The sequence below is a fragment of the Eschrichtius robustus genome, chromosome 1, assembly GCF_028021215.1.
Source record: "Eschrichtius robustus isolate mEscRob2 chromosome 1, mEscRob2.pri, whole genome shotgun sequence".
Classification (NCBI taxonomy): Eukaryota; Metazoa; Chordata; class Mammalia; order Artiodactyla; family Eschrichtiidae; genus Eschrichtius; species Eschrichtius robustus.
The window spans coordinates 150,548,428-150,576,112 of NC_090824.1; the positions used below are offsets into that span (position 1 = coordinate 150,548,428).

The 27,685-nt window shown below is 40.4% G+C and overlaps 1 protein-coding gene across 4 annotated transcripts in view; it reads left to right on the forward strand.

The window, feature by feature from the left end:
• The window catches only part of TTC23 (tetratricopeptide repeat domain 23), a 114,733-nt gene that overhangs the window by 54,362 nt on the left and 32,686 nt on the right, over positions 1–27,685 (forward strand). For all 4 annotated transcript variants that reach the window (XM_068556946.1, XM_068556937.1, XM_068556968.1 and 1 more), the window contains 2 exons: positions 7,968–8,145; positions 24,194–24,299. In XM_068556946.1, coding sequence (XP_068413047.1) covers positions 7,968–8,145; positions 24,194–24,299 — 284 coding nt within the window. The remainder of the gene's footprint in view (positions 1–7,967; positions 8,146–24,193; positions 24,300–27,685) is intronic.

A 27,685-nucleotide genomic window follows, 5' to 3' on the forward strand; every position in this document is an offset into this window, starting at 1 on the left:
GTAGCAAGGGCAAAACTATGGTCAATGAAAGCCATGTGTTTGTTCCTGCTGAAATTGCCTCCTTCCAGGTCTCCTTCTCAGTAGATATTCAAATTAAATTTCCAGGCAGTGAAGTAACGGAAAGTTACCACTTGGACTTGACCACAATGTGATTTAAAAAAGAAAAATTGGTACTTCCATATCTAACTAGCTGCCCTGGGTGAGTTCACGCAGTGTTCATCTATTAGGGTGCTGATGAAAGGAAAATCTCTGAGCCTGGAGTCAGCCAGTAGGGGTTCTGCACTAGTTATTATGGCTGCCATAACAAAGTACTACCAGCTAGGTGATTTAAACAACAGAAAGTTATTCTGAGATGAACGTATGGGTGGCGATGGTTCCTTCTGGGGACTATGAGGTGTTCCACACCTCTCTGCTAACTTCCAGATGTGTACTGGCAACCTTTGGTGTTCCTTGTCTTACAGACGCATCACACCAAGCTCTGCCTTTGTGTTCACATGGCATTCTCCCTGTGCCTCTGTGTCCAAATATCTCCTTTTTATAAGGATACCAGTCATACTGTCCAGTATGACATTTTCTTAATATAACTAATTGTGTCTTCAATGGTGCTATTTCCAAATAAAGTCACATTTTGAGGTACTGAGGGTGAGGACTTCATATGAATTTGGGATGGGGGGGACACAATTCAAACCCTAATAGGTTCTTACAAAGTTTCTTTTATTCCGCCTTTTATAAAATTTCAATAATTTCTCCAGCCCTTAATTAGAGCAACAGTCTAATATTTTTGCAACTAAATCAATGTGAAAATATGTTCCTTTCTTGAAGGTTTTTTTCCCTAAAATTTATTCCAAAATCTATGAAAATTAAAGTATGAACTATAGCCTCAAAGTCTCTAAGTCAGTGGATCTGCAGGTTGTTCCTTCTGTCTTCCCTCCTCACCTCACGCTCCCTCCTTCCATAGACAGCAGGCACCCACTGTGTGTCAGACACTGCAGGGTGCTGGGGATGTCAAGATGAATGCGGCAGCCTTGGACTCTGCTTTCTCAGAGTCCTGCACTAAAGGGATTGGTGCCAAGTCCCCAGGCACTTAAAATGCAATGCGAGAGATGTATTCTGAGAGAGGAGGTTCACAGTTCTGTGGGGGCACAGTCAGGTGTTCACAGAGTCGCCCAACCCAGCCTGGGATGTCAGGGAACAGAGCCAGCACTAGGATGAGGGAGCCAGGTGCCCAGACCACACCACTTAAGGAGGCGCTCACACTTGGATGCCAACCCTGCACTTGCCCGACGCTGAGAGTGAGCACCTCCTTAAATGGTGTGTCCTAGGTGTCTCACTGGTCTCACTCTAGTCCTGGCCCTGGCAGGGTAGGCTACGTAAAGGAGGAGACAGCTAAGCTAAAACTGGAAAAGGGATGATAGAAAGATGAAAGGCAGTTTGCCAGATAGAGATGGAAGAAAGAACATTCCAGATACAAGGACCAGCAAAGACCCAGAGAGAAGGTAGGCATGACACAACTGGGGAGCTGAAAGAGAACTGGCATCAGGGGAGCCAAATGTGAAGGTTTAGATGACTCCCATGAGTCATCTGAACTCATCAAGTCGAGGGAAACTAGAGTCCCAGCAGAGCCACTGCCACCTCTGCGCCACGTTTGTACACAACTGGGTGAGTGAACGGAGCCTTCGTGAGAATTAAAAAAAAAAGTCTCCTTTTCTCCAGGTGGACACAGGCATGTATCCAAGCACACAGCTCAGTCAGCAGAGCCTGGGCTGGATTGAAACTCCCACTTGCCCCCTTGGGCAGGTGTCCATCAGGATTTAGGCAGAGGAAGGCGCAGGAGTCTGTGGGTGCAGAGTCGGGCCCTGAAGACAAGAGTTTGAGGCCCTTGGTGTTGGACCAGAACTCCAAAGCCAACCCCAGATGGCCTGGTGTGCTTCACTCAGCTCTGAGCTGGAGGATTGGCCTTTCTGTTCCAACCTCATGTTGTCACATCGTGAATTCTGCTACTCTGGGAGTTGGGAGCTATATTGAATTTATTTTTCTTTTGTAACTCACCGATCCTCAGGCTAATTTCCTTAACCCCAGCTTAGTGGCTTGAATTGATCAGCCGAAGGGAAAAGACTGGATTTATCACCTATTTCTAGATTCTTCCGCATCTGGGATCATGATATGAAATATATTAACGTGTTTAAACTTACAGTATAATTGATTTGCCAGAATAGTCCATTAAAAATATTTTTGTATGGCTTTTCTCTCTATGAATTTACTGTTTCTCATTAAGATTATACTTTTCATAGACCTAGGCATTCCCCTGGAGACCTCCAGGACTTAAAGCTCCTCAGGAGGCATGCCAACAGCTTTGGAAGGTTAGAAAGAGACCAGTAGCTCAGTGTCCAAGCCTGATTTATGGCCTCCCCTTGGGAATGCCCACTCTGTTGAGTGTCAGGTGCAGCAAGACCCACAGCATTATCTGTTCTCCTAACCTCCCCCATTAAAACATGGGTAGGATCATCCAGTGACTCAACCAAGTTAGAGCCAAAGCCGACATCTCTTTCTGACCTGCTTTAAATGAGTAAGTTAGGAATAGTGTCTGGCGCGCAGATGATATTAAGGTTAAAATAATTTGATTTTTGTTTAATAATTATTAATACAGTTATTTCTTTAAACAAAAATGACTAAGTTTATGGCTGAGTCTCATCTATATTTTGTTTTGCTTCCACATGTTCACAAACTTTTCAAAAATAACAGATTTATTTAGATATAATTCACATGCCATACAATTCACCCAATTAAAGTATACAATTTGATGGGTTTTAGTATGCAACATCACCACAAACACTTTTACATTTTCATTCCATTAGCAGTCTGTCCCCATTCTCAAGTTCCCCAACCCCTGGCAACTACTAGTCTACTTTCTGTCTGTATGGATTTGCCTGTTAGGGACATTTCATGTAAATGGAACCATAGAGTGTGTGGTCTTTTGTGACTGGCCTCTTTCACTTAGCATAATTTTTTCAAGGTTCATCCATGTTGTAACATGTATCAATACTTCCTTCCTTTCTGTGACTGAATAACATTTTATTGAGTGGATATACCACATTTTATTCATTCATTCTTCAGTTGGTGGACATTTGGGTTGTTTTTACTTTTTGGCTCTTATGAATAGTGCAGTTATGAACATTTGTGTACAAGTTTTTATGTCGACATATGTTTTTGTTTCTTTTGGGTATATACCTAGCAGTGGAATTGCCAGGTCATCTAGTAATTCTGTGTTTAAACTTTTGAGGAACTGACACTGTTTTCCAAAGTAACTGTACGATTTTACATACCCACCAGCAGTGTGTGAGGATTCCAATTTCTCCACATCTTAGTCAACACTTTTATTATCTTTTTTAAAATCATTATTATTATAGCCACTGTCCTAATGGGTGTGAAGTGGTATCTCATTGTAGTTTTGATTTGCATTTTCTTGATGACCAATGATGAACATCTCTTTATGTGCTTATTGCATCTTCTTGAAAGAAATGACTCTTTAGGTGCTTTGCTCATTTTTTAGTTGGGCTATTTATCTTTTTTATTATTGTTGTAGGAGTTCTTTTTATATTCTGAATGTAAGTCTCTCATCAGAAATATGATTTGTAAAAATATTCCACAAACCATTTTTTTTCACAACCATTTTTTATGTCCTGAATATTTTTTAAAATATGTATTTATTCATTTATTTATTTGGCTGCATTGGGTCTTTGTTGTGGCACACAGGCTTTTCATTGAGGCATGTGGGAATTTTCATTGCGGTGCTCATTGCAGCACACAGGCTCTTTGTTGCGGCACGTGGGCTTCTCTCTAGTTGTGGCATGCAGGTTTTCTCTTCTCTAGTTGTGGCGCGTGGGCTCCAGAGCATGTAGGCTCTGTAGTTTGTGGCACACTGGCTCTCTAGTTGAGGCACGTGAGCTCAGTAGTTGTGGCACGCAGGCTTTGTTGCCCCGCGGCATGTGGGATCTTAGTTTCCCTACCAGCCAGGGATTTAACCCGCGTCCCTTGCATCGGAAGGTGGATTCTTTACCACTGGACCACCAGGGAAGTCCCTGTCCTAAATATTTTTGAAGATGAGTGGTCAATCAAACTTTATATGGCACCATTCAGCCACTAAAAGTGATATTATAGCATTTATTGCCACATTTTAATGTATGATTAAGTGGAAGAAGCAGGTTCTAAAACATTATGATCCTTTTTAAAAGATGCATAGAAAATCACCTGGAAGTGTGTGTGTGTGTGTGTGTGTGTGTGTGTGTATGTGTGTGTATATATATATATATATATATATATATATATATATATATATATATATCAAGGTGTATAGCAGTCATCTTTGGATGTTGTAATTATATATTTTAATTTTCCATATCTTTTCTTACTTTTAATGATGAATATGTATTGTTCTGATAGTAAATTATTCTCAATTTTTTAAAAAGCCCAATTGTATAAGAAAATGCCTACCTCACTTGCACATGAGTTTGACTGATTCTACCTATTATTTGGACTTTCCAAAATCTCATGCGGGTGGGAACAAGATGAGACCACAAATGAGCCCATTTCAACATAACCTGAAACTATGCCTCTCAGTTCCAGAGAGACCACAGGCTGGGAGGGGAAGGAGTAAAAGGTATGAATATGTATAGGGATTTAATATCAATCTGTATGGCTTGCTTCAGTTTGCAAAGCACTTTCAGACATCTTACTTGATTCTCACAGCAACCCTATTGGACACCAGCGTTCAGATGAGGAAACCAAGGTTCAGAAACATTTTTTTCTTTCCCAAGGTTGTGTGGCCTAGTAAGTAAGGATGCTCAAACTACAGTCTGGGTTTTCTACTCCTGTTGCAGTACTTGTAACTGATTGCCTTGCCTCTCATACTGTATTCTTCTCTATAAAATTTTCTCTGAGAGCCGGATATTTGAAGGATCACTTTTTAATACCTGAAAAGATACTGTGGTGTTAACTTGGAGTGCTGTGCTGTGCTTCTGGCTAAGATGGCTTCACAAACCCCCAAATACTTTTCTTTAGTGTTCTATCTCAGGAAAGGAAGAATTTTTGGTACACGAATTAACTTATGCCTTGTTGTTGTTTACTTTTCTATTTTCTTCTCATTTATCAGCTTGATTGCTAAGCTTCAAATATTGCTTTCTTTTAAAATTGTTGCCCAAATGAAATCATCTTGGCATTTGTATTGGCTTTATTTCTCTTCTATGACTTTTACAAGCAGCCTTGGAAACAAAGGACCTCTTCTTTACTTCCTTGGCACACTCTTCATCATTTATGAACATGAGAAAGAAAGATGAATTTTTTCCTTTGCTCAAATAACTATGGCATTGTCTGAGTTATTTAGGCTAAATTAGGTAGAAAAAATTTGAAGTCATTTTAAAAGTACGTGACTTTCTCTAGACTCTAGACAAGAGGTTGGTTTACAGACTTTTCCTGTAAAGACCCAGAGAGTAAATATTTCAGGCGTTGTAGGCCATGCAGTGTCTGTTGCAACTCTTCAACTCTGCCATTGTAGTGCAAAAGCCACAGACAATAAGTAAACAAGTGGGCTTGACTGTGTCAATAAAACTTTATTTACAAAAGCAGTCAGTGAGTAGATCTGGCCCACAGGCCACGGTTTGCTGACTCCTGTTTTCAATTGTTTAATTTTTGTCTACCAGGAATCTAATTCTTTGGCTAAGTGATTTGCTACCAACCATATGTTTCAAAGCCTCTTTCTATCACCATAGATGCTAGTGGGGTTTCTCTTAAAAAATAAAATGTGATAACGTACAAAGCTACTTATTACCTACTATATTCTAAGCTCATTAAGAGTTAGAAGGCGAGTCCAGTATTACCAGGTCGTCTATTTATCTCTTCCTTTCCAAGGTTAGAGCTGCTGCAAGTTGCAACCTGGACCCTTCTTGGTCCAGGAACATATCCCTGACCTCCTCTTGTGTTTTAAACCTCTTTACAATTATAGAAGGTATCCCAGTTCATAAGCTATTCAGTGAGCATTTTATTTCATTATGGCCATCTGAACCACAGATCTGAAAAGTAACTCTACTTCTATCAGTCAATTCCTTTGAAATTTATTGGAGAGCAAAATAGTTGTGAAATGTATCCAATGACTATGTTGACCTTAAAAAGAAAAAAAAATAGGCTGCCAGTTATTTCTCCAGGAAAAAAAAAAATTAAGTTCATTCAGGATCGGCAGAAAATTTCCATTTGGGGTCTGAAACCATGGTGAGCCAGGTGCAAGTCCCCACATGGCAAGGGAAGGAGAATGCTTTTATAGAAGGGAAAAGGATTTGGGAGAGCCATAGTACACAGAGTCCATGGCTTTTGTTGACCAAAAGTTCTTGCCAGGAAAGAAGAGGAGTCTTTCTTCTTCCTGTTGGGCTCTGCTGTCCTCCCAGAGCAGGAGAGCTCCCAGAGTCTGGGCTCCTGACTCTATTTAACTGAAGTTTCTGTTTATTAATTTTTTTACAATTGTTTGTAATTTTTTACAATTTTTACAATTGAAAACAAAACCTATTTTTGTGGTCTCTTAGTTACTTTCTCACATTATGTCTCAGTTTTTGGGTAATTTGGGAATCGTAAGGCCTTTTTGTATTAAAGATTCTGGGGTGGAGGGAAACATAAGAAGGATTGATTTCTTTTATTATGAATTTTGTACATAAAAACTTTCCATGCAAGAAAAGTTTCTAATAGTCTTCACAAGTATTTTTGAGAAGATTGTTTTTAAATGCCTGTTTCTAAACAATATATATAGATACATTTTTTAATATGAGAGAGTCTTACACCAAGAAACTACAAGAATATTTTCCCACTGCCACCTTTAAATTAATTTTAAAAATTAACATTTTTTCTGATGTAAAAGTAATATATTTTTATAGAAGAAAATTTGGGAAATTTATAAAGCATAAATAAGAAAAGTAAAATCACTCACAATCAACTCCTTAGAGATAACTATTGCTAACATTTTAGTGACATTTGGGTATCTCTTTATGCATATGTGTACATATAGATTAGATACAAAATTGATCTAATAAGATTATATAAAGTACTTTTGTAATCTGTCCTTTTTACCAAAGAATATATAGTGGCTATACTTCTATGTTGATAAATACAGATCGACATTAACTTTAATGGATACATGGTGTAGATGTACTTACTATAACCCACTTGGATGATCACCTATTGGGGTAATTTAAGTGCTTTATACTTTTATGCTATTACAAAGAATGCTTCAGTAAACATTCTTGTATATAGTATCTTTTTATACTGCCAGAGTATTTCTTCAAGATAAACTATTAAAAGTGCAATTAGCAGAAATACGTGTGTACATACATATGTATAATTTTGATATAGAAAAGTTTGTGCCCAAATTATATTCTTCCCAACAGTTAATGAGAGTGCTTCACACCCTCACCAAACTGGGAAATTTCTATAATTTCTCAACAGATCAGTTATCAGCATCATGGCATCCTTTCTGATTACTATTGTTGTTTTAATATTTTATATTTTTTAAACCAACACCTACACAGCACTTACTATGTGTCAGAAGCTATTCTAGGTGTGTTTTTTTTAAAAATATTAACTAATTTAACCTTTATAATAACCCAATGAAGTGGGCACTGTTATTATTCTTAACTTACAGATGAGAAAACTGTCAAGTGACTTGAAGGTCCTGTATCTACTAAGTGGTGGAACCAGGATTTGAACCTTCCTGATTATCCCTTGACCTTCCTTATTATCCCTTGAACCTTCCTGATTATCCCAAAGTCTATCCTCTTGACTACTATGCCCTGCTGCTCCTTGGAGGAAAGAAAGGCTTAACTGCCTAGGAAATGAACCTGGGCAACAGGGGTCAGAGAGCCAAATCCATCTATTATTTTCAGTATCTTCTATTTTAATTACTTTAAAGATAATCCCTTTGAATTTTTTAGGGTATATCAAGGTCAGAAGAAATCAAAAGAAGCTCTTCCCCACTACCAAGAGGCTTTAGAATGTATTGAGATCAGTAAAGGTGAAAAAAGTCTTGAGTGCGTACCAACATTGAGGGAATTGGCAGGTGTAGAACAAGCCCTGGGATTTCACGACGCATCCATCAACCACCTTTTACAGGTAAGCTGCAACGTACTGGCCACCAAAGCTGTTCCAATCCACTGCTTTTCACAGATACAGGTGGAATAGCAGCTCTGAGAATGCCTGTCTTTGTTAAGTGCTCTAGATAAGTAGAACACTTGGTCTGGAGTAGAAGTTCAACAAACATCTTCGTAAGTGGGCAAGTGTGGGATACTGGTCCTCTGTTACCTGTGCATCTTCCACAAACAGTCTGAGACTGCCTGAAGGTGGCTTTTCTCATATTAGGTGCATAATTTAAGTCTTGTTTCCCAGACAAAGTTTCTTTATTATTTAATGTTTATCTATTTACAGCTTATGTTATCAAACTTATTAGGGTTCTTATCTACCACATTCTACAATCTTTACCTGAAGTCACTTTGAGTTGTCATCTGGTAGCTGCTGTTCTACTTTGTCATTAAAAGATTCCTCTGTGAGTGTGTCAGTTAGGGTTCTTCAGAGAAATAGAACCAATTGGATGTATACATAGAGAGAGAGAGAGAGAGAGAGAGATTTACTGATATTTTAAGGAATTGGCTCACACAACTGTGGGGGCTGACAAGTCCAAAATCCGTAGGGTAGGTGGGCCAGCTGAAAATGCAAGCAGGGTCTCTGTGTTACAGTCTTGAAGCAGAATTCCTTCTTCATTGAAACCTCAGCCTTTTGCTCTGTAGACCTTCAATTGATTGGATGAGGCCTACTCATCCAATTATTACCTATTATTGAAGGTAATCTCCTTTATTCAAAGTCTACTGATTATAAATGTTAATCATAGCTACAAAGTACATTCATAGCAACATTTAGACTAGTATTTGACCTAACAACTGGGCACCATAGCCTAGCCAAGCTGACACATAAAACTAACCATCACAGTCAGTTTGATGTTTTTGTGTGGTATCATCTGCTAAAAACACATTTTAAGTTGTTTTCTGAGAATTTTTCCCTGTTAAAGTTGTAAAATATAGACTAACTCATTTCTTATTTCAAATGAGATATAATGATATGGTACTGAGGGTTCTTTATTGCTATTTATTTTAAAATTTGTATGACCATTTATACTCCCACACACAGTTTATTAGAGTGTGCCATTCTCTCACTTTCTCTGGATTATCTCCCTTAAATATTATACCACCCCGTGACATATTATTATTATCAGTTTATAGATAAGGAAGTCAAAAATTAGAAAGGTTGAGTGATATGTCCAGGAGTACACAGCCAATAAATGGCATAGCCCAGGTATAGCCAATAATGGCATAGCAAAAAAATGCAGTATTTTTTTTTGAAAGACAATTCTGGCTGACACGTAGAGAGTAGACTAGGGAGGGTGTGCCAAGAGTGGAGGTAGAGTGAAGCACTGAAGGCTGAAGATGGTGGTGGCTTAAACTAGGATGATGTTAGTAAGGATGAAGAGAAGTAGATGGGTGTGACAAAGATTTAGGAGGCAGAATTTATGAGATATGGAGCTTGAGTGGATGCAGGACAAAGGGGGAAGGGGAAGAGTCGAAGATGACCCCCGGGTTTCTGGTGTGAACACCTGAGTGGATGTTTGTGCCATTTACAGTGGGGGAGCAGGTGTGACTGGGTGATGGAGAGATGGTGAGCTCAGGTTTTGATGGTGAGTCTGAGATGCCCATAAGGCATCCAAGCAGAAATGACAGCTAGACAGTTATATAATCAGAACTAGAGTTCAGAAAATAGGTCAGCAAGTCCTCCACTTATACACAGTAATTGCCTTGGGAGAGGGTGAGATCACCCAGGCAGGGTTTATGGAGGAACTTTGGTATTCATTGGTCAAGTAAAGAAGGATAAATCGGTAAAGGAAAAAGAAGAATTTGCTAGAAAAAAACAAGAAGAAAAGTAAAAAAGAAAGAGGTATCCTCATTGTCACCCCTTTTGATACCTTTTGCTGTTATGGCGGGCATGGAGCTGTCAGGAGGAAAAGTGAGTTCATATTTGTAAAGTGTTGAGCACAGTGCCTGCTAGTGCAATATATGAATTTTTGAAAAGTTCTCCCTTTCCTTTTCTTGCTTTTCTTTTTCTTTCATTGATGACCTAGTTGAGGGAAACATTGAGGCACTGATGAGAACGGAATCCAGATTGTACTGTGAGTGAGATATGAGGAAGCAAAGGTAATAAATGCAGGTGCCTGCCTCAAAACATACTAAGAGGTAGGGAGGACTGGCCCAGGCAGGGGGCAGAGTACATGGAAAGGTCTGAAGGTAAGACAAAGTTTGACACATTTGGGGAACTGCAAGAAGTTCCCGATGCCTGGGCAATGGGAATGGGAAGGCAGTGGGTGGGTATCATTCAGATGGGGTGTGGAAAGTCATGGTAAGGAATTTGAGCTTCATCCTAAGGGCAGTTAAGGGTTTTCAAGCAGGGAGATTGACATCACCAGATTATCAGTCTAGAAGGGTTGATCTGCAGTATGGAGAAGGGACTGGATGGCAGAGAGATAACCAGGGAGGCGACTCAGTAGGTGGCTGCAACAGACCAGGTAGGCATGATGACAGCCCGGACTCAGGCGGTGTCGTGAGAACGGAGAGACACAGACAGATAGAGAGTAGAAATGACAGGCCTGGGAGCTGTGCAGATGTGGGAGAGTGAAGGAGATGGAGGAGTCCGGCTTTAGACCAGTTTTCTACGTGTGGCTGGTTGGGACATTTACTGAGTGAAGGAACACTGTGGATTTGCAATTTTTTGTTAGTATCAATAATTCTGAATATTCTTATTTTAAAAAATGTTTTTCCTTTTCTTGAATTATATGCTGATATACATTTCCAAAAGTTAAACTGCTGGGAGGTAAGATATGAACATTTTTATACCTCTTGATTTTTGTTGACATTCTGCCAAAAGGTTGTTTTGAGTTACCTGGCCACCAGAAGTTGGCTTTTCTTTACTCTTAACTGAGCCAGTTTCACACCAACCTTGAGAACTTTTTTATATTATTTTATTCCCATTTTACAAATTTTATAAATTTGAGATTAATCTCAAATTTATTTTAATTTAGAATTTTTTTCTTAGTCCATAGTCCCTCATTGTTTCCTGACTAAATCCAGACCTGTCCTCGTCTCAGCACTATCTTTGCTGTACCAGTTCCTAAAGTTCAAAGAAAGAAATCAAGATACGCTCAGAGTATTCCAGCAAGGGCCATTACCCCCTACAAAATTCACTGAAATGAAAGATGGCTTCTAAGACCCAATAGTATGCATTGCAAAGATTTGAGTTTGGTTTAGAGAAGCATTTCCCAAACTGTGTTCCATAGGATACTGGCATCTCATGAGAATTCTTAGGTCTTCCCAGAAAAGGTGTTTGTGGCCAAATAAATTTGAGAAATATTAAATTAAAATTAAGCAGATGTCTTTAACACATTTTACGGTGCATTAAAAATGCCAGTGTAAATTGTTAATCAAGGGGGGAGGGCTTAATAAGTCTATGAGACACTAGTGTTCCCAGGCCACAGTTTAGGAAACACTGGCCTAGAGAAAAAAATTCAAATGTCTGAGGGCAGGGAACAGCAAAAGGATTCAAATATAAGTGCAGGCTCACTCCTAGGAACCCTTAGCACTGCGTGAACGGGAAATGGATTAAATAATGCCTCTTGTTTATGGGGCCCAGAGTCATTATTTTAAAGTATTTTGCCACATGTTTTCCCTGCCTATCTATATAGACATACAGACAAACATAACACACACGTATGCTCAGAGCAATAATTATTTATATTTTGTAATCATTTAAAAGTATGTTGAATATGTCATATCCTTTTATCCCTGAATACTTCAGTGTATGTTTAATAAGAACAAGGATATTCTCTTATGTAACCACAATACAGTTATCAATTCAGAAATGTCAACATTGGTCATTGGTATGGGCCGTATTGTTTTGTCAGTTGTCCCAGTACTGTCCTTCATGGCAATTTTTTCCCATTCCAATAAAAAATACAGTTCAGGATCAAGTATTGCACTTAGTTGTCAATGACTCTGGTCTTCTGTAATCTAAACAGTTTCTCAGCCTGTCATTGTCTCTTATGACATTGAAATTTTTGAAGAATACAGGCCAGTTGTTTCATAGACTGTGCCTCAGTTTGGGTTTATCTGACGCTTCCTCGTGACTAGATTCTGACAATGCATTCCCAGCCAGAATGCTATGAAAGGATGTTGTATTTTCTTGGGGTATGGCATCTGGAGGCACATGATATCCATCTGTCCTTCATTGGTGACATTAATTTTTTATCTCCCAGTGACAGTGATGTGTGTGCTTCTTCACCGTATATTAACTGTTTTTCTCTTTGCAGACAATAAGCATTCTGTAAAGAGACATTTTTAAGACCATGTAAATATCTTACTCCTCATTGAAATGTCCCTCTAGGTTTAGCATCCATTGATGAGTCTTTCTCAAGCCCGTCTTTATCGTGATGGTTGCAAATCAATGATTTTTCCATTCTGCCATTCCATTTGCATTTATCAGTTGATATTCTACTGTGGAAATATCCCTCCCTCTTCCCACCAAGTTTTTTATTTGTTGTGTGTATGTTTGCTTTTTTCACTTAACACTACATCCTGAAAATCACTTCATACAATTCATTTAAATCTTCTTTATTTATTTGTACAGATGGATAATACTCCATTTTATGTACATTCTACAGTTTTTTCAAATAGTTTATGTTTTGGCATTTAGGTTAGGTTCCAATATTTTGCAAATAGAAATAATGTTGTAATGAATAACCTTACATATATGTATTTTTGTATTGTTGGAGTTGTATCTTCAGAGTAAATTCCTAGAAATGGGACAGCTAGGTCGAAGAGAGCATACGTTGGTAGTTTTGTAGGATATTAACAGTTGCCTTTCATTGGGCTTTTATACCATTTGTATTCCCATCAGCAGAGTGTAAGAGTGCCTATTTCCCCACAGCCCCTTCCAAAAGAGTGTATTGTCAAGCTTTTGAATTAGTTCCCATCTGACAGGTGAGAAGTGACATCTCAGTATAGTTTTAATCTGCATTTCTCTTATTTAAAATGGAATTGAATATCTTTTCATATGTTTAAGGGACTTCAGTGTATTTTTTATGAACCTCCTTTTTTGTGAATTATTCATATTATTTGTCCACTATTTAATAGAATTTTTATCTAGTTTGCTTTAACGGTTAAAATTTCTTTATATATTACACATATTTCCCTACTGTCTGTAATATATGTTGTAAATATTTTCACCCAATTTGTCATTTTTGTTTTAATTTTGTGCATTTCATTGAGATAATCTACATACCATAAAACTTACCCTTTTAAAGTGTACAATTTAGTGGTTTTATTGTACTCACAAAGTTGTACAACCATTACTGCTATCTAATTCCAGAAATTTTTCACCACCTTAAAAGAAACCTTGTACCCATTAGGAGTCATTCCCATTCCCTCCTCCTCCCACCCCTTGGCAACCACCAATCTATCCTCTGTCTCTATGGATTTGTCTATCATGGACATTTCATATAAATAGGATCATGCACTATATGGCCTTTTGTCTTTGACTTCTTTTATTTAGAGTAATGTTTTCAAGGTTCATTCGTGTTTAGCATGTATCAGTACTTCATTTCCTTTTTATGACGGAATAGTATTCCATTATATAGATATACTACATTTGTTTATATTCATCAGTTGATTGACATTTGGGTTGTTTCCACTTTAAGGTTATTATGAATAATGTTGCTATTAACATTCATATATAAGTTTTTATGTGGATGTGTATTTTCAAATCTCTTGTCTATAAACCTAGGAGTAGAATTGTTGGGTCATATAGTAACTCAATATTTAGCTTTTTGAGGAACTTCCAGGGTGTTTTCCAAAGTGGCCTCAGCATTTTACATTTCCACCAGTAATGCATGACAGTTTCACTTTCTCCACATCCTCACCAACACTTGTTATTATCTCTCTGTTTTATTTCAGCCATCCTAGAGAGTGTAGTGATATCTCATTGTAGTTTTGATTTGCATTTCTCTAATAATTAATGATGTTCAGCATCTTTTTATATGTTTAATGGCCATTTGTTTTTCTTCTTTGGAGGAATGCCTATTCAAATCCTTTGTCCATTTTTAATACAGTTATTTGTCTTTTTATTGTTGACTTAAGAGTTCTTTATATATTCTGGATACTAGATACTAGACCCTTATGATATATGATTTGTAAAAATGTTCTCCCATTATGTGGTTGTCTTCTCACTGTTTGATGGTGTCCTTTGAAGCACAAAAGTTTTTAATTTTGATGAAGTTCAGTTTAGCTATTTTGTTGTTGCTTGTGCTTTTGGCATCACATCTAAGAGACCACTGCCTAATTCAAGTTCATGAAGGCTTATATCTATGTTTCCTTCTGAGAATTTTATAGTTTTAGCTCTTACACTGAGGTCTTTGATTCATTTTGAGTTAAGTTTTTATATGATGTGAGGCAGGGGTCTAACTTTATTCTTTCATATGTAGATATTCACCTGTCCCAGCACCATTTGTTAAAAGGACTATCCTTTCATCATTGAATTATATTGGCGCCCAAGTCCAAATCAATTGACTATAAATGTAAGGATTTATTTCTTGTCTCAATTCTATTCCATTGAGCTATATGTCTATCCTTATGCCTATATCACAGTCTCAATTGTTGTTGTTTTGTAGTAACTTTATGGATATTATGAATAATGCTACTATGAAGATTCATGTACAAATTTTGTAGTAAGTTTTGAAATCCATAAGTGTGACATCTCCAACATTGTTGTTCTTTTTCAAGATTGTTTTGGCTATTCTGGGTCCCTTGCATTTCCGTATGAATTTTAGGATAAACTTTTTCCTTCCAATTTCTGGCAAGAAAGAAAGGAACAGCTGGGATTTTGGTAAGGATTATGTCGAATCTGTACTGCAATTGTGACATCTTAACAGTATTAAGCCTTTCAATCCATAACCATGGGATAATCTCTTATTTATTTAGGTCTTCCTTAATTTCTTTCGACCATGTTTTATAGTATAAGTTTTGCACTTCTTTTGGTAGATTTATTCCCAAGTATTTTGGAGTTTTTTTATGTTATTACAAATGGAAGTGTTTTCTTAATTTCCTTTTCTTATTGTTCATTGCCTGCGCATAGAAATACAAATGATTTTTGTATGTTAACTTTGTATCCTGCAACCTTTGTAAACTTGTTTATTAGCTCCAGTTTGTGTATGTGTATTTATAATGTTTTTTGCCATGCAAAAGTTTTCTTAGTGAGTGCTTTCAAGTTTTCAATCTTTTATTACATTTAGATTTTGACTCAGAAATATTTCTCTGTATGCAGGTTATGGAGGAATTCACTCATTTGTATTAATGCTTCGTAAAGTTTGATAGGTGACTTTTATTGTTTATTCTTGAGGTTAATAAAGATTAGAGAGTGTTTAAATAAATACTTGCCTATGATTATTAAAGAGATAGCTTTGTGAAGTCAAGAGAGCATTGGATTTGAAATCAGAAAACTTGGGTTGGAGTCCAGACTCTTCTGTTTACCATTTGTTTGATAATATAAGTCATTTAGTCTCTCAAAAAAATAAAAATAAAAACCTACAAAAGACCCTATCCACTTCACAGAACAGCTCAAAGATTCAAAATGGAAAGTGCTTTGTGAACAATTTGGCATGTTGCCAGTATAAGCTACTTTTATTTATTAACAGTAATTGTTAAACATTTATCAAGGCTCCCCTTTTCTTTAGCAACTTTACCTAAAATACAGAAAGGTACAGCTCTCCAAGGGAGCCCATGCCTAAAAGCCATTTATTAATTAAACACAAAGGCAAGGGGTTTTGTTATTTCCCCTCTTGTTTTTTCACTCTTCATTCCTTTGGAGTGAGAGAAACACCCAGGGAGAAAAGACCTTTTATTCTCTGTAGAATGTAGAAAAGTTCCAAAGTATTTTAGGAACTAACCCATTAAAATGGAGAAAAATAAAGCCAGCCCCACAGAGCCATCACAGAGGGAAGGCAGCAGTCCCAAGGACTGATGAAAGAGCTGTCATCGGCCCTGTGGGTCCTCTGCAGCAGGGTTCTGTGAGAAAACCGCACAAACGTGATTGTTTCTGAAACTCTTCGTGGCAGATTTTGGCACTAGAGCCTTATTTTCCTATCCAAAAGAAAAATCACAGGATTTCATTTGTGTGAGCAATAGCATGTTTGTGGGCGTGTGCCTTCAAGGAGTATACGTTAACACCGCGCTAGCTTGGATTGCTGTTTCACGTCTCTGACACTTGAATCGCATATCTCTCTTTTCAGTTTTCAGGGCAGCTCTGCCATTCAGTAGTTCCCAAATTTAGAGAAGTTTGATTTGCAAAGTATGATGAAATAATTTATCAGTTACTCTACCTAAGACTTTAAGATCAGAAAATCTGGGTTCAGGTTCCTGCTCTGGGTGAGTTATTGGCCTTGGTCAGGCCTAGGTGGTGGCTGATAGGTGCTCACATGCGGCTCCTGGCAGGTGCAGACTATTCAGTAAATGGCAGCACTTCTTATTGGCTCTTGTTAATTGCTGTGTATTTGCTATAAAGTGTAATTCATTTATTATAAATAATCAGATGAGTGCTATTTTTAATTTTCAAAATCTCTGACAACACTAGCCTATTTTGTTTAAAATTAGAAAAGATGCAGAATGCAGTTATGATTTTATACAGTATAAACCTTTTCTAAGAATGACACAAATCACGGTGCCATACTGCTTCTTTTGAAAAGACAACTGTTTTTTATCATAATGATAATGCTTTTTATTTAAAAAAAAAATCAAGACATACAGAAAAATATACAGAAATGGGCAACAAGTCATCTCAGCCCTCCTCCCCCATCCCAGAAGTACCCAGTGTTGTGACACTTGTTGAGCATTTTTCCTCTGCAGATGTGCAGATAGCTATAGATTGAGAGACAGAGGGACGAGGAGAAAAAAGAGAAAGAAAGATTGATAAACTTGACAGCATAAAAATGAAAAAGTTCTCTATGACAACATATCACAAAGTTAAGAAATAAATGTCAAGGAGGGGAAAGTATAGAAAGAGTTCTTATAAAATCTAGATGAAAAAGACAACTCAATAGAAATACGGACAAAAAACAGAAACAGACATTTTACTGAAGAGGGAATACAATGGCCAATAACCATCCAAAAATAATCCCTAGCCTCATTTGTTATTAAAGAAATGCAGTTTAACCAAGGAGATGCCAAAAAAGTTTGGTACCACTCCATGGTGGCAAGGGTGTGGGGAAGCAGACATCCTCATGCACTGCTGGTAGGACTGGGAATCAGCACCATTTTGGGGGAAAGCAATTGACATTCCCTCTCCAGTTTTATAACACACTGACCCTTTGACCCAGCAATTTCACTTCTAGAAACTTACCTAACAGATAGATGTGCACAAGTGTGCAAAGAAACAGGGTTATTAGCAATAGCAAAAAATTAGAAACACCCTTAAAATCCATTAGTAGGGGACTGGTTATAAAGCTATGATCTATCCACGTGATGGGATACTGTAGAGCCACTAAAGAGAATGAGACGGATGTCTGTGTTCTGAAGAAAGGTGTCCAAAATATATTCTTAATTTAAAAAAGCCAGACGTAGACCAGAATATTCTGTCAGTCAATGACCAATTAAACACTACATTGTGCTGGGCACAGTGTTAGGCCTGGGACTATGATGGAAGACTCGGATGTCAGAGGCCCTGCCCTCAAGAAGCAGCCTAGTGAGTGAGATAGACCTTAGTGAAGAATCACACAGATGAATGTAAAACTACCAGTGTGAAGGGCACCACAGGGAGAGGTACCGGGTGCTGCGAGAGCTCCCAGCGGGGCAACCTGACCTGATGTGGGATCTGATAATGAGACACCCCAAAGGTTGAGGAGAGGGGAACCACTGTGGTGACAGCCCAGAGTGGGTGGCAGGAGATGAAGCTGAGCTGAGAGGGGGGCAGGGCCAGGCTCTGATCTCGTGTGTGTGTGTGTGTGTGTGTGTGTGTGTGTGTAAGCACATCAGTATTTCTGAGAGGATATGCAGGAAACTGTTGATAGTGGGTAGCTATAAGAAATCAGACTGGAAATGGGGAGAAGAGGGGGTGAGGCTTATAGACACAAAGGACAGGGCATTAAAATTTTTAATTGCTTATTCTTTTCTACTACTTAGGATTTTTAAAAAGTTATATTCAGGTACTACTCTTATAATTTAAAAATCTAATTAAGTTTTAAGAAAACACACAGAACCAAAAGAGAAAAATATAAGGCCCCAACATGTCTATTTTGGTGCTAACTCTTACAGCGAGTAAGGCCTTTTCCCCCCAGCCCTTTGGAGGAGCTAAAATTGACAACTGGAAAGCTGCCGCAGAGACTTTCTCTGACTATTAAAAGAAACTGGCTCAGTCTGGGGCCCTCAGAAATCAGTTTTTGAATGCCCTCTGCACCCAGTTACTTCCCTTGCATCTACTTCCCCCGGGGATTCCCAGCTCCATCTTTTTTTTAGCCAGTGCCCTCCAGCCGCCTCAGTCCCCTGCGGTGTGTGTGGCCATGGAAGACCTCCCTACTGGGCAGAGATGGGAGAGGAAAGGAAGTGGCAACCTTGGGCTGCAACATGACTCTGTCTTGCACGAGGATGACAGTCAAAGCTGAAGGGTAGAATGGCCAGCTCTGGCAGAGCTGAGAGAGAAAGCTATGCAGTCTCACAGCTGGTCAGTTATAAAAGAAACACAGCAAGCTCATATCTCACAGTGACAAGTGGACTTGAGCTTCTGTTGAATTAAGGCACAAATTTGAATCAAAGCAGAAACGGAGACACTTGGTAGAAGGCATTTTAACGTCTGCTCCATCCACCGTCCACTGCCTGACCCCCTCCATGGCGTCTCTCTACAGTCAGTGCTCAAAATTCCATATGTTGGCAGCTCGCTCTTTCCCTAGCCAGTCTATTTAATTCTGGGCTGAGTCTAATACTTAACAACTATTTCTCTGACTCTTAAATAGTTCTTCATTACATTGACTTGAAAATTGCCTTTCTGTGACTTCTGCCCTCTTGATAACCAGGTGTTAGATGAGAAAAGCATGCAATTTGAAATCACAGGCCTTAGTTTGAATCTCCGTTCTGCCATTGACCAACTATGTGACCTTCAGACAGTCGATTATTCTCCTCGAGGCTTCATTTCGCCATCCGTAAATTAGGCAGTTAACATCACTCTCACTGGTCATTTTGAGATTAAGCAGAGCTGGTGTATATCGATGTTATTTCCCTCCTTCCCTCGGTCCCTCCCTATCCTAGCCCTCAGCTTTACAAAGAGATCCTGGCAATTACTATTGTCTTCTCTGCGAGTGTTCTCATCTCCAGGGTAAATAGACCCAGTTTAAGTCCACAAATGTACTTTGAGCTACTTGTGTGCTCTTCACTTTGCTATGAGAGAGGAGATTTCCCTCTGAGTCACTGATTCCCCTAATCATTATCAAAGTGGGAAAAAAATCTCTCTCTCCCTCCCCACAAAAGCTGGGGTTCCACACTCAGAACCCACCCAGTGTTTTAAGTTGAGTGTTCATATGGTGGGGTCTGCCTGCATAAATAGAAACATCCTTTTTAGTAGTCATCAAGTTTTCTCTTCGAGAACTGTTACACATTTTACAAATCCAAGGGGACAGGCCCAGTTAGATAAGAGTCTGCCAGCCCTGGCTCTGGCTGTGTCTATTGACAGCTGGGTTGGCACTGAGGAATCCTTGGTTTCCCCCAGAAACACATAGGAGGACCAGAATGCAACAGCTGCTCTGTACCTTGCCAGGGCTTGAGGCAGTTGGTCTTGTGAATGAGCTTTTTCAATTAATGACCTTACTCCATGTGGAATATTAAAGGTGTTTTTGTTTTTGTTTTTAACCCGGTACGACATGCTAGCAGCTGAAGAGATTTAAGAATATTAAACATTCCTCCTCAGCCTCAAGATGACAGTTGATAAACATATAACCATAAGATATCAAAAACTTCAAAGGATGGGAGGAGAGATGCAAGCCCTGGGGTGATTAATAAATAATGAGGACGAGTGAGCCTAGTCAAGCCGCAGATACCCAGCGGGGCCTAGTACTCGGGCCTCTGTATAAAGCCAGAGAGGCAAGCAGGACTCCTGTAATTCTGTTCACCCTAACAACTAGTCCTTAAATGCTCTCAGATGTATGTAACAGGGGTATTTATATTATCTTAGCAAACAAAGTGTTGTTCCAGAATTGTGAACAGTGGTTTAGTTTGGAAAGATTGGGTAATCTAATCACTAGCTTTGTCAACTTCCTCAGTACTCAGTCCCTCAGGAGGCCTCCTGCATGGTGTGGTACTGTGGTTGTCAAACTGTGTCACCGCCAACACTCATGTTCCAAGGAGGGTCTTTTGGGGGTGGCTGGATGGAAGCAACTGGGTGGGCTTCCCAGGCTCTCTCTACCTGCTTCAGCGAGAGCAGCTCCACACTTACCTACTCTGTATGTTAGAGAACCATTCTGTTTGGAATAAAAGGGGTTCTTTTGCTTTAAAATCAGAAACTTGAAAAGCAGTGGCATCATGATGTTTGCATCCTTTCGTAAGTTGCTTTTCCACTCAATGGTGTGTTTCTGAAATGTTAATACATATAGATAGAGTTCAATCATTGTATGAATAAACCACAATATATTCGTTCCCCTGCTGATGGATGTTCAGATGGTTCCCCATTTTTCACCATCTCAAATAATGCTTCAGTGGAGTTGAGGGCATTTTCCGTATAGACACTGATGGGTGGTGCCCTCTAAGCTGGACCAGAAGGGAAGGGACAGCAGGAGGGGTGGATGGCTAGTGAGATGTGGAGAGTGGACAGAGGACGAGAAGCTGCATGGATGTGATAGAGCCAGGATGCCCCAACAGTCAAACAGGGTCTGTGAGCTGCGGGATCCAGAGGTAGCACAGATTAAGCGATGATGAGGCCCAGAGCATCATGGGGGACCAGGTGGCTGAGGGTAGGGAGGAAAATAAGCCTGTCAAAACCCAAGAGGCCAAGGTGTTAGCTGGGTCGTTCGCTGGGTGTTTTAGTTTGCTCTTTTAGCTCCATTCTGCATCCTTCACTGTGCCCACTTAAGTACAGTGTCAGTGGGCCGCCTTGCCCTCTGGCTGGGAGGCACACAGCCTTGACCTTGGAAGGAGAGAGCACAGCTTATTTATTCCCTCAGCTCCTCCCAGCAAGGTCAGTGCAGGTGGTCTGCATCCATTCACTGAAAGCCACAGCTCCCTCCCCTATAATTCATCTTTCCAGTTCCAGCAAATGCTCCCTCCCTTGCTCTGCCTGTGATGTTAAAGCAGCCTGTTTGGGGTCCTGCACTCTCTTCCTTAGGTTTCCTCCATGCAAACTTCTTTTCTTTTATCAACTTCTTTTCCTCTATTCATCTGTTAAACTGTGCCATCTCTTTCTTGCCCAATAGGTGCAGACCAATCTTACGGATACTGACATCACTGAAAACGATAACAGGAGGAGGGGTGGAGAGGAAAGTAGTGAGCCGGGTGCTAAAACCTAGTGAGGGGCAGTGTCTGTGAGTTTAAGTAAAATCAAACTACCCCACATTTTTGTAGTTTGTCTGTAAGCTCCTTTAAAACCAAAAGCCCTGCCTAATCTTTATGTGAATTCCTAGGGTTTGAATAATATCTGGCATGTGGAAAGCATTTAAAAATTAAGATAAGTTGAATTGAATAGGACTGAATTAAATTAAACTGAATTGAATTTTTCTGAATAAATGAGATTGCACATTTTAAACATCATGGGTTCCCTTCTCCACTGTCCTTACCCCCCACTACCGCATATGGTTTTTAGAAGCTTCGAGAACATCAAATAACAAATTAGATCAGAGACTGAGTTTCTGAAGTAAATAATGAATATTAAATGTTTGCTTATATTAGCATCTCATACAGCAAAACATTGAAGTTATGAAGATTTTGTGATATGTTCAGATCCCCATAAAATTTCAGGATCCACTTTCTTGATAATATGAGCATTTTTGCTCATGGAAAACTTTGCTTCCTGTTTCCAAGACAAAAGACAACTTAGAGAACTCTCAGAACATGTTAATAATTCATTTGAAAGTAATTTTGATAGACACGTATCTTTTACATTGCCTCGAATTATAATATTAAGTGGAAACAACATATGAAATCTTTTTGAATTTGAATTTGAGTTTTAATCAATCTAAAATACTGTGTGTAAAATGTCTTTGTAACAAGATGAGTTAAATCTCTTCTGGCATCAGAGGGTGCTCTCTTCAAAAGTGGATTCTAGAGATAGTTAACCCAGGGAAAAGACAAAGTAAACATGATCCATTTGCATTTGGGGTGGGGCAAGCTTTTCCTCTCTTTTTTCCTTTCCCTGAGCACTGAACATTTGATCCTTTCACTCTAACCCTGTGTCCTATTTGAAAAACATTTCCAGTCAGAACTTCAGGCCAAATTGAGGATAATGACCAATTTGGGGTTTGCCAAAATCAAGTATTCAGTTTATCTATATCCTGTAATACAGGGGTCCCAACCCCTGGGCCACAGACCGGTACCAGTCCGGGGCCTGTTAGGAACTGGGCCGCACAGCAGGAGATGAGTGGCAAGCAAGGGAAGCTTCATTTGCCACCTCCCCATCGCTGGCACTACCGCCTGAACCACGCCCCCCCACCCCCCAACCCCACCCCACCCCTGGTCCGTGGAAAAATTGTCTTCCACAAAACCGGTCCCTGGTGTTAAAAATGTTGGGGACCGTTGCTGTAATAAGAAAAGTCATTTTAAAACAAAGGATATTGTTAGCATTTACAAATATGAAATTCTGATTGTTCTAACACAGCAATAAAAGTTATTACCAGCAATCTTGATTTGGAGTAGCCCCTATCATAAAAAGTCTAGATCTAGTAACTAGTGGATTTTAACATATGACAAATGAGGGGACAGTTTAGAGTCTACCCTGCTTATCATCTCAGAAATGCATTAAGCTGGTCATCAGAGGAGCAAGTCTCTATGGCTTTGCTGTCTCACTGCTTGGTCTGGACTAGAAGGTTCTAGTGGTATGGCTTTATCTAGTCTAAGATTTAGGCTGTTACTTTTCATTTCTTTTTCATTTGTGATATCGATTTGAATATTTTTGACAATTTTTATTATCCTCATTTTATAGATGAAAAAACTGAGGTTGCTGAGTGGGTGATTTGCCCAAGGTACCTCGCAGCTAATAAAGGATGGAGATAAGATTCTGACCTTGATGCTCTGCCTTCAGATTTGCTGTTTCAACCATGTCATGAATGCTGACATTCCTCCTGCCCTGGTGCACACTGCCCAAAGCACCCCGATTCTTTCAGCCTCCAGGAGCTATGACTAATCCATGGGATTCTTTACTTGTTTGTTTGCTTAATATCTTTTTATCTGAAGGGATGGATGTAGTTTGTATTTTATTTGAAAGGATTATTTTTATTTTATGTTCATAGGATCATAGGGTGGTTTTTTCCCCTTAAAGAATTTTTAAATGGGCTTCATTTTCAAGGAACTGAGCTGTTTCCTGTGTTCGGGCAGCTCCTGTGGTCCAGTTCACCGAGGTTATAGGCAAATGGGCTTGGCAGACCAGGCATGGGGGTGGGGTCGGGGTTTCTGTGGGTGAGGCTGCTGACACTGGGGGTAGGTGCCCCTCTCTGGGCTGACTGGTGGGTAGGGTTCTGTGCTTGCCCACTTCCCCTACAGCACAGGCACTTTTTAATACATCTCCTTCCTCCTGGAAACCCTCCCCCCTCTTCTGCTAACACTGCACTCATGGGAGCATAGACTTTTAAATGATTTACTTAGAAACAAGCCCTGGCCACAGCATCGAGCTATCTGGACTCAGCATCCAGGGCTTGGTGCTTTCTCTCTCCACTACACAATGCTTTTAAAACCGAGCTCTCCCAAGAGTTGATTGTGCTTCCACATAAATCATATTGTTTAGCTTGCTAGAAATTTCCTTGGCTTTCTGCTTATCGCTCCAAGAACAGTTAGTTCCCTGCTGCTGCTGCCAAGCATGTAAACAAACGTGTGTCTTCTTTCCATGATGACAGGCGCATCTCATCGTCCTGAGCAGAAACCCCTCTCAAGAGGAGGCAGCCGTGTCCGCACACTCCGTCGCCTGTGCTGCTGTCGCTTCTGGGAGGCCTGAGCACCACGGTGAGAGCGAGAGCGAGCCTTCCGTGGGGTACAGCGAGGCCTGCTCCCTGCCTGTCCCATGTGCGTCGGTGTCTGTGGGCTAGCTGCCTTTGGGATGGGTGAGCAGGTGGATGGAGCTGTGACAGACCCTTCAGAGAGCCTTCTCTGTTAGCTTCACCAGAGTCCAGAGTCCAGAGTCCTTTGGTTTCTATCTTTTTTCAGCCTTCCTCTAATCTTTTACTCTCAAATACAGCAAATCTTCATCCAAACATAGCTATCAGAGCCCCAGAGAGTTTGTGCTGGGCTTACAGGGAAATCTACTGGGCTTTCAAAGGTGATCTATTTTTAAAGGTTGTGGAGCTACTGTGGCAAAGGATCTGACCTGCTGGAACTCCGGCCTTCAGACTCTCACAGGGCTGAGCTTTCAATCAGGATGAACTTACACGGCTTCAGGATTCCAAAAGGAAGTTGTCATTTATGAGTCATATAGTTTTTCTTAGCCCCACATAATAGGTAGAGCAGTGAGCTTGGGAGTTCTTTAATCCTCCATCCTGGGCTCAGAGCACACAATATGCCTCTATTGATGGAGAACATGCATTCTAGTGACTTTCTGTGTTGTTGGTCAGAATATTCAGAAACAGAGTATAACTCATAAAGAAGACAAGAGGTGTATTCCAAGATGTCAGCTAAAAATACTTATGCATTGTAGGAAAATAAGGTCCAGTGTGCCATCAATTTGAAAATCAGTATCTGGAAGGCTTGAGGTTGAGGTTCAGGGAGTAGGAGCTGGGCTAAGATGAGGAGGCTGGTGGGGGGAGAAGATGAAGGAGGAGCCTCAGTGAGCAGCCTGGTCTGCAGAGGTCCCTGGGCCAGGCAGGGGCTCCTGTCCAGGGAGGAGCTGGGGAAGGGGATGCCAGTGTTTATCTTTCTGTCCATCCCACCTCAAAGATCCTTCATTCTGGTCTCCCGGAGCTTTGAGCACCTTTTCAGAGCTGGAGGATAGAGAAGGCAGGCGACCTTCCTTACCCTAACTCCCTAGAACACTCCATACGTAGCAATCAACTTCAAAACCTTCAAAGAGCCAACATTTTAACCAGTTTATTGGTGGCTAAAATTCCTTTAATAAGGGAAAAGAAACTTCCATGCCACAAGTATTAATAGGATACTTAAAATGCAAACATGATGGAAACCCCTAGATTAGCAGGAGTCACAAATCTAAATGTCTATAGGAACCAAGTAAGCAATGTGAGTGAAGCAGGTAGTCATTAGAAAACAGTAGCAGCAGCAAGCATAATTATAAATGGCAGCTAACTGTTGGCTGTAATCTGAGAGATGCAATAGGGAGTGGTGAGGACTGTGGCAAACTGGAGAGTCCCGTCCCCTGTCGAAAGTGCACAGCTGTTATTCAGCTCCAGCCCATTACTGTCATGTGGAAAGCAGGCTTGTATTAGCAGGTCTGCTTTTTCAGGAGAAGGCAGAAATCTGAATTTTTATGTGAAATCAATGCATAGTTGATGGTCACCAAGTCAAATATGTTTCAGGCTCTGAGGGATGCAAAACAAGTGTGAGGGCTAGATCCCTAACTTCTGACCCGGGAAGCATGAGTATAATAAGTGGTTGTCAGGTCCTTCCTGTTTTTCTTGGGGGGCTCATGGGTTGAGAACTGGAAGTTTCTGAGCATTTAAACTGCTGGGGTGTGGGGGAGGGGGTCTACTCCCAGAGAATACCAAGCAACTACAGGAGGGTAAGGCCAGAAACCATCTTTGCCTAGAGGGATTCCGGTTTGCCAGCATCTCAGCTAGTGCTCAGTGTACACACCTGATGAATGTATGGATTAGGTGGGAAACAATAGAAATCGTGTCCCTAAAATACTTGTTTCTTGTAGCTGCAAAGTTAGACCATTCTGCTTTGTGTAATTATAGAATCAGAAACAATCCAATTATGTATGTTTTTCTAAGTTTTCCAGTCTAAATCTGGTGTTGGTATAGCCTCCCCTGTAAATAGAGAATGCCACTAATACCTACTTGATACAGATAATTAGGTCTGTGAAAATTTAATGACCTCACACAGTAATAATAGCTAATTCTTACATAGTACTTACTATCATGGTTCTAACCATGTTACATTTATTAACTCAGTTAATCCTCACCACAGCTCTGTGAGTTTGGTACAAGTGTTCCCAGTTTTCAGATGGAGCAACTAAGGCACAGAGGGTTAGATAATTTCCCAAGAGCCATAGCCAGGGAGTGGTAGACTTGAACCTATGCTCTTGACCTCCATGCTATATTATAAGGACTGGCACTGCACATGCCTTTTCCCTTCTTTCCCCTCCCAAATAGTGTGTGGCTTTGGGGAGAGAAAGGGACTTGAGAAGAGCAACGGTGGCCCAAGGAAACCAGTTTGAGTGCCATCTGGGAAGGGGCCAGCCCAGGAGCGTGCACAGGCTCTCAGCCCCCCATTCTGGCCCGTGTCTCTTTGGCAGCTCAGACTGTTTGGTGACCTGCACCCAGAAAGCCGACTTGCCAGTCAGTATCTGAAGGAGGAGGAGGATGAATAGGGAAGGATAAGAAAAAAACTTCCCCCAAGAGCAGGGAGTTGGACAGTTGCAACTGGCTTTGCAGATTAGGAAGGGGGTCATTTCTGCCTGAGGCCTGGAGGATCGATTGCTTGAAACATATTGACTCACAGAGGCATCAGGAACCCGAACCAGCAGGAATCATAGCAACAATCATACCAGCAACAACAACAACAGCAGTAGCAGGGGTCGAGCGCCCGTTGTATGCAGGTGCCGGCACTCTCACGAACATGCCCATTTAATCCTAACAAGCCTTGGAGGCAAGATGACCTCCCATTTTACAAAGGAGCTAACACAGCCAGCTCTCCATACCGCCAGCACCATCAGTCCATATCCTCTCTACTCATTGCTCTACCCAAGAAGGACAAAGCCCCAGTCAGTGTAAGGATGCTCCCTTCTCAGACTCAGCTTCCACTAATCAGAAGACACTGGAAATGTCTATCACCTTGACACCAACAGGAAGAGAGTTTACTGAAGGCTTGAAGGTGAGTCAACACTAAGTGAGGAGGCTGGGCAGAGAAGCTGTCGGATCAAAACAGATGCTTGTGCAGAGGCAGCATGAAGCCCTGGAGCAGGGGCAGAGAGGAGCACCAGCCCTTGCCCCTAAGGCCTCAAGCCAACCATCGAAATGGGCACATCAGAAAAGAATCAAAGCAAAGAGAAACCACAGACTATTCCTACTGTGTTAACAGGCTTGAATGTGCTGCCGTGGGAATCTTTGTTCCCTTGGTGACAAACATGGGGAAGACGGTGGACAATGAGCTGTCCGGCTGGCATTTTAAGATAGTTTGTTCCGGCTCTTATCTGCAAGTGCCTAAGCACAGTGGCCTGG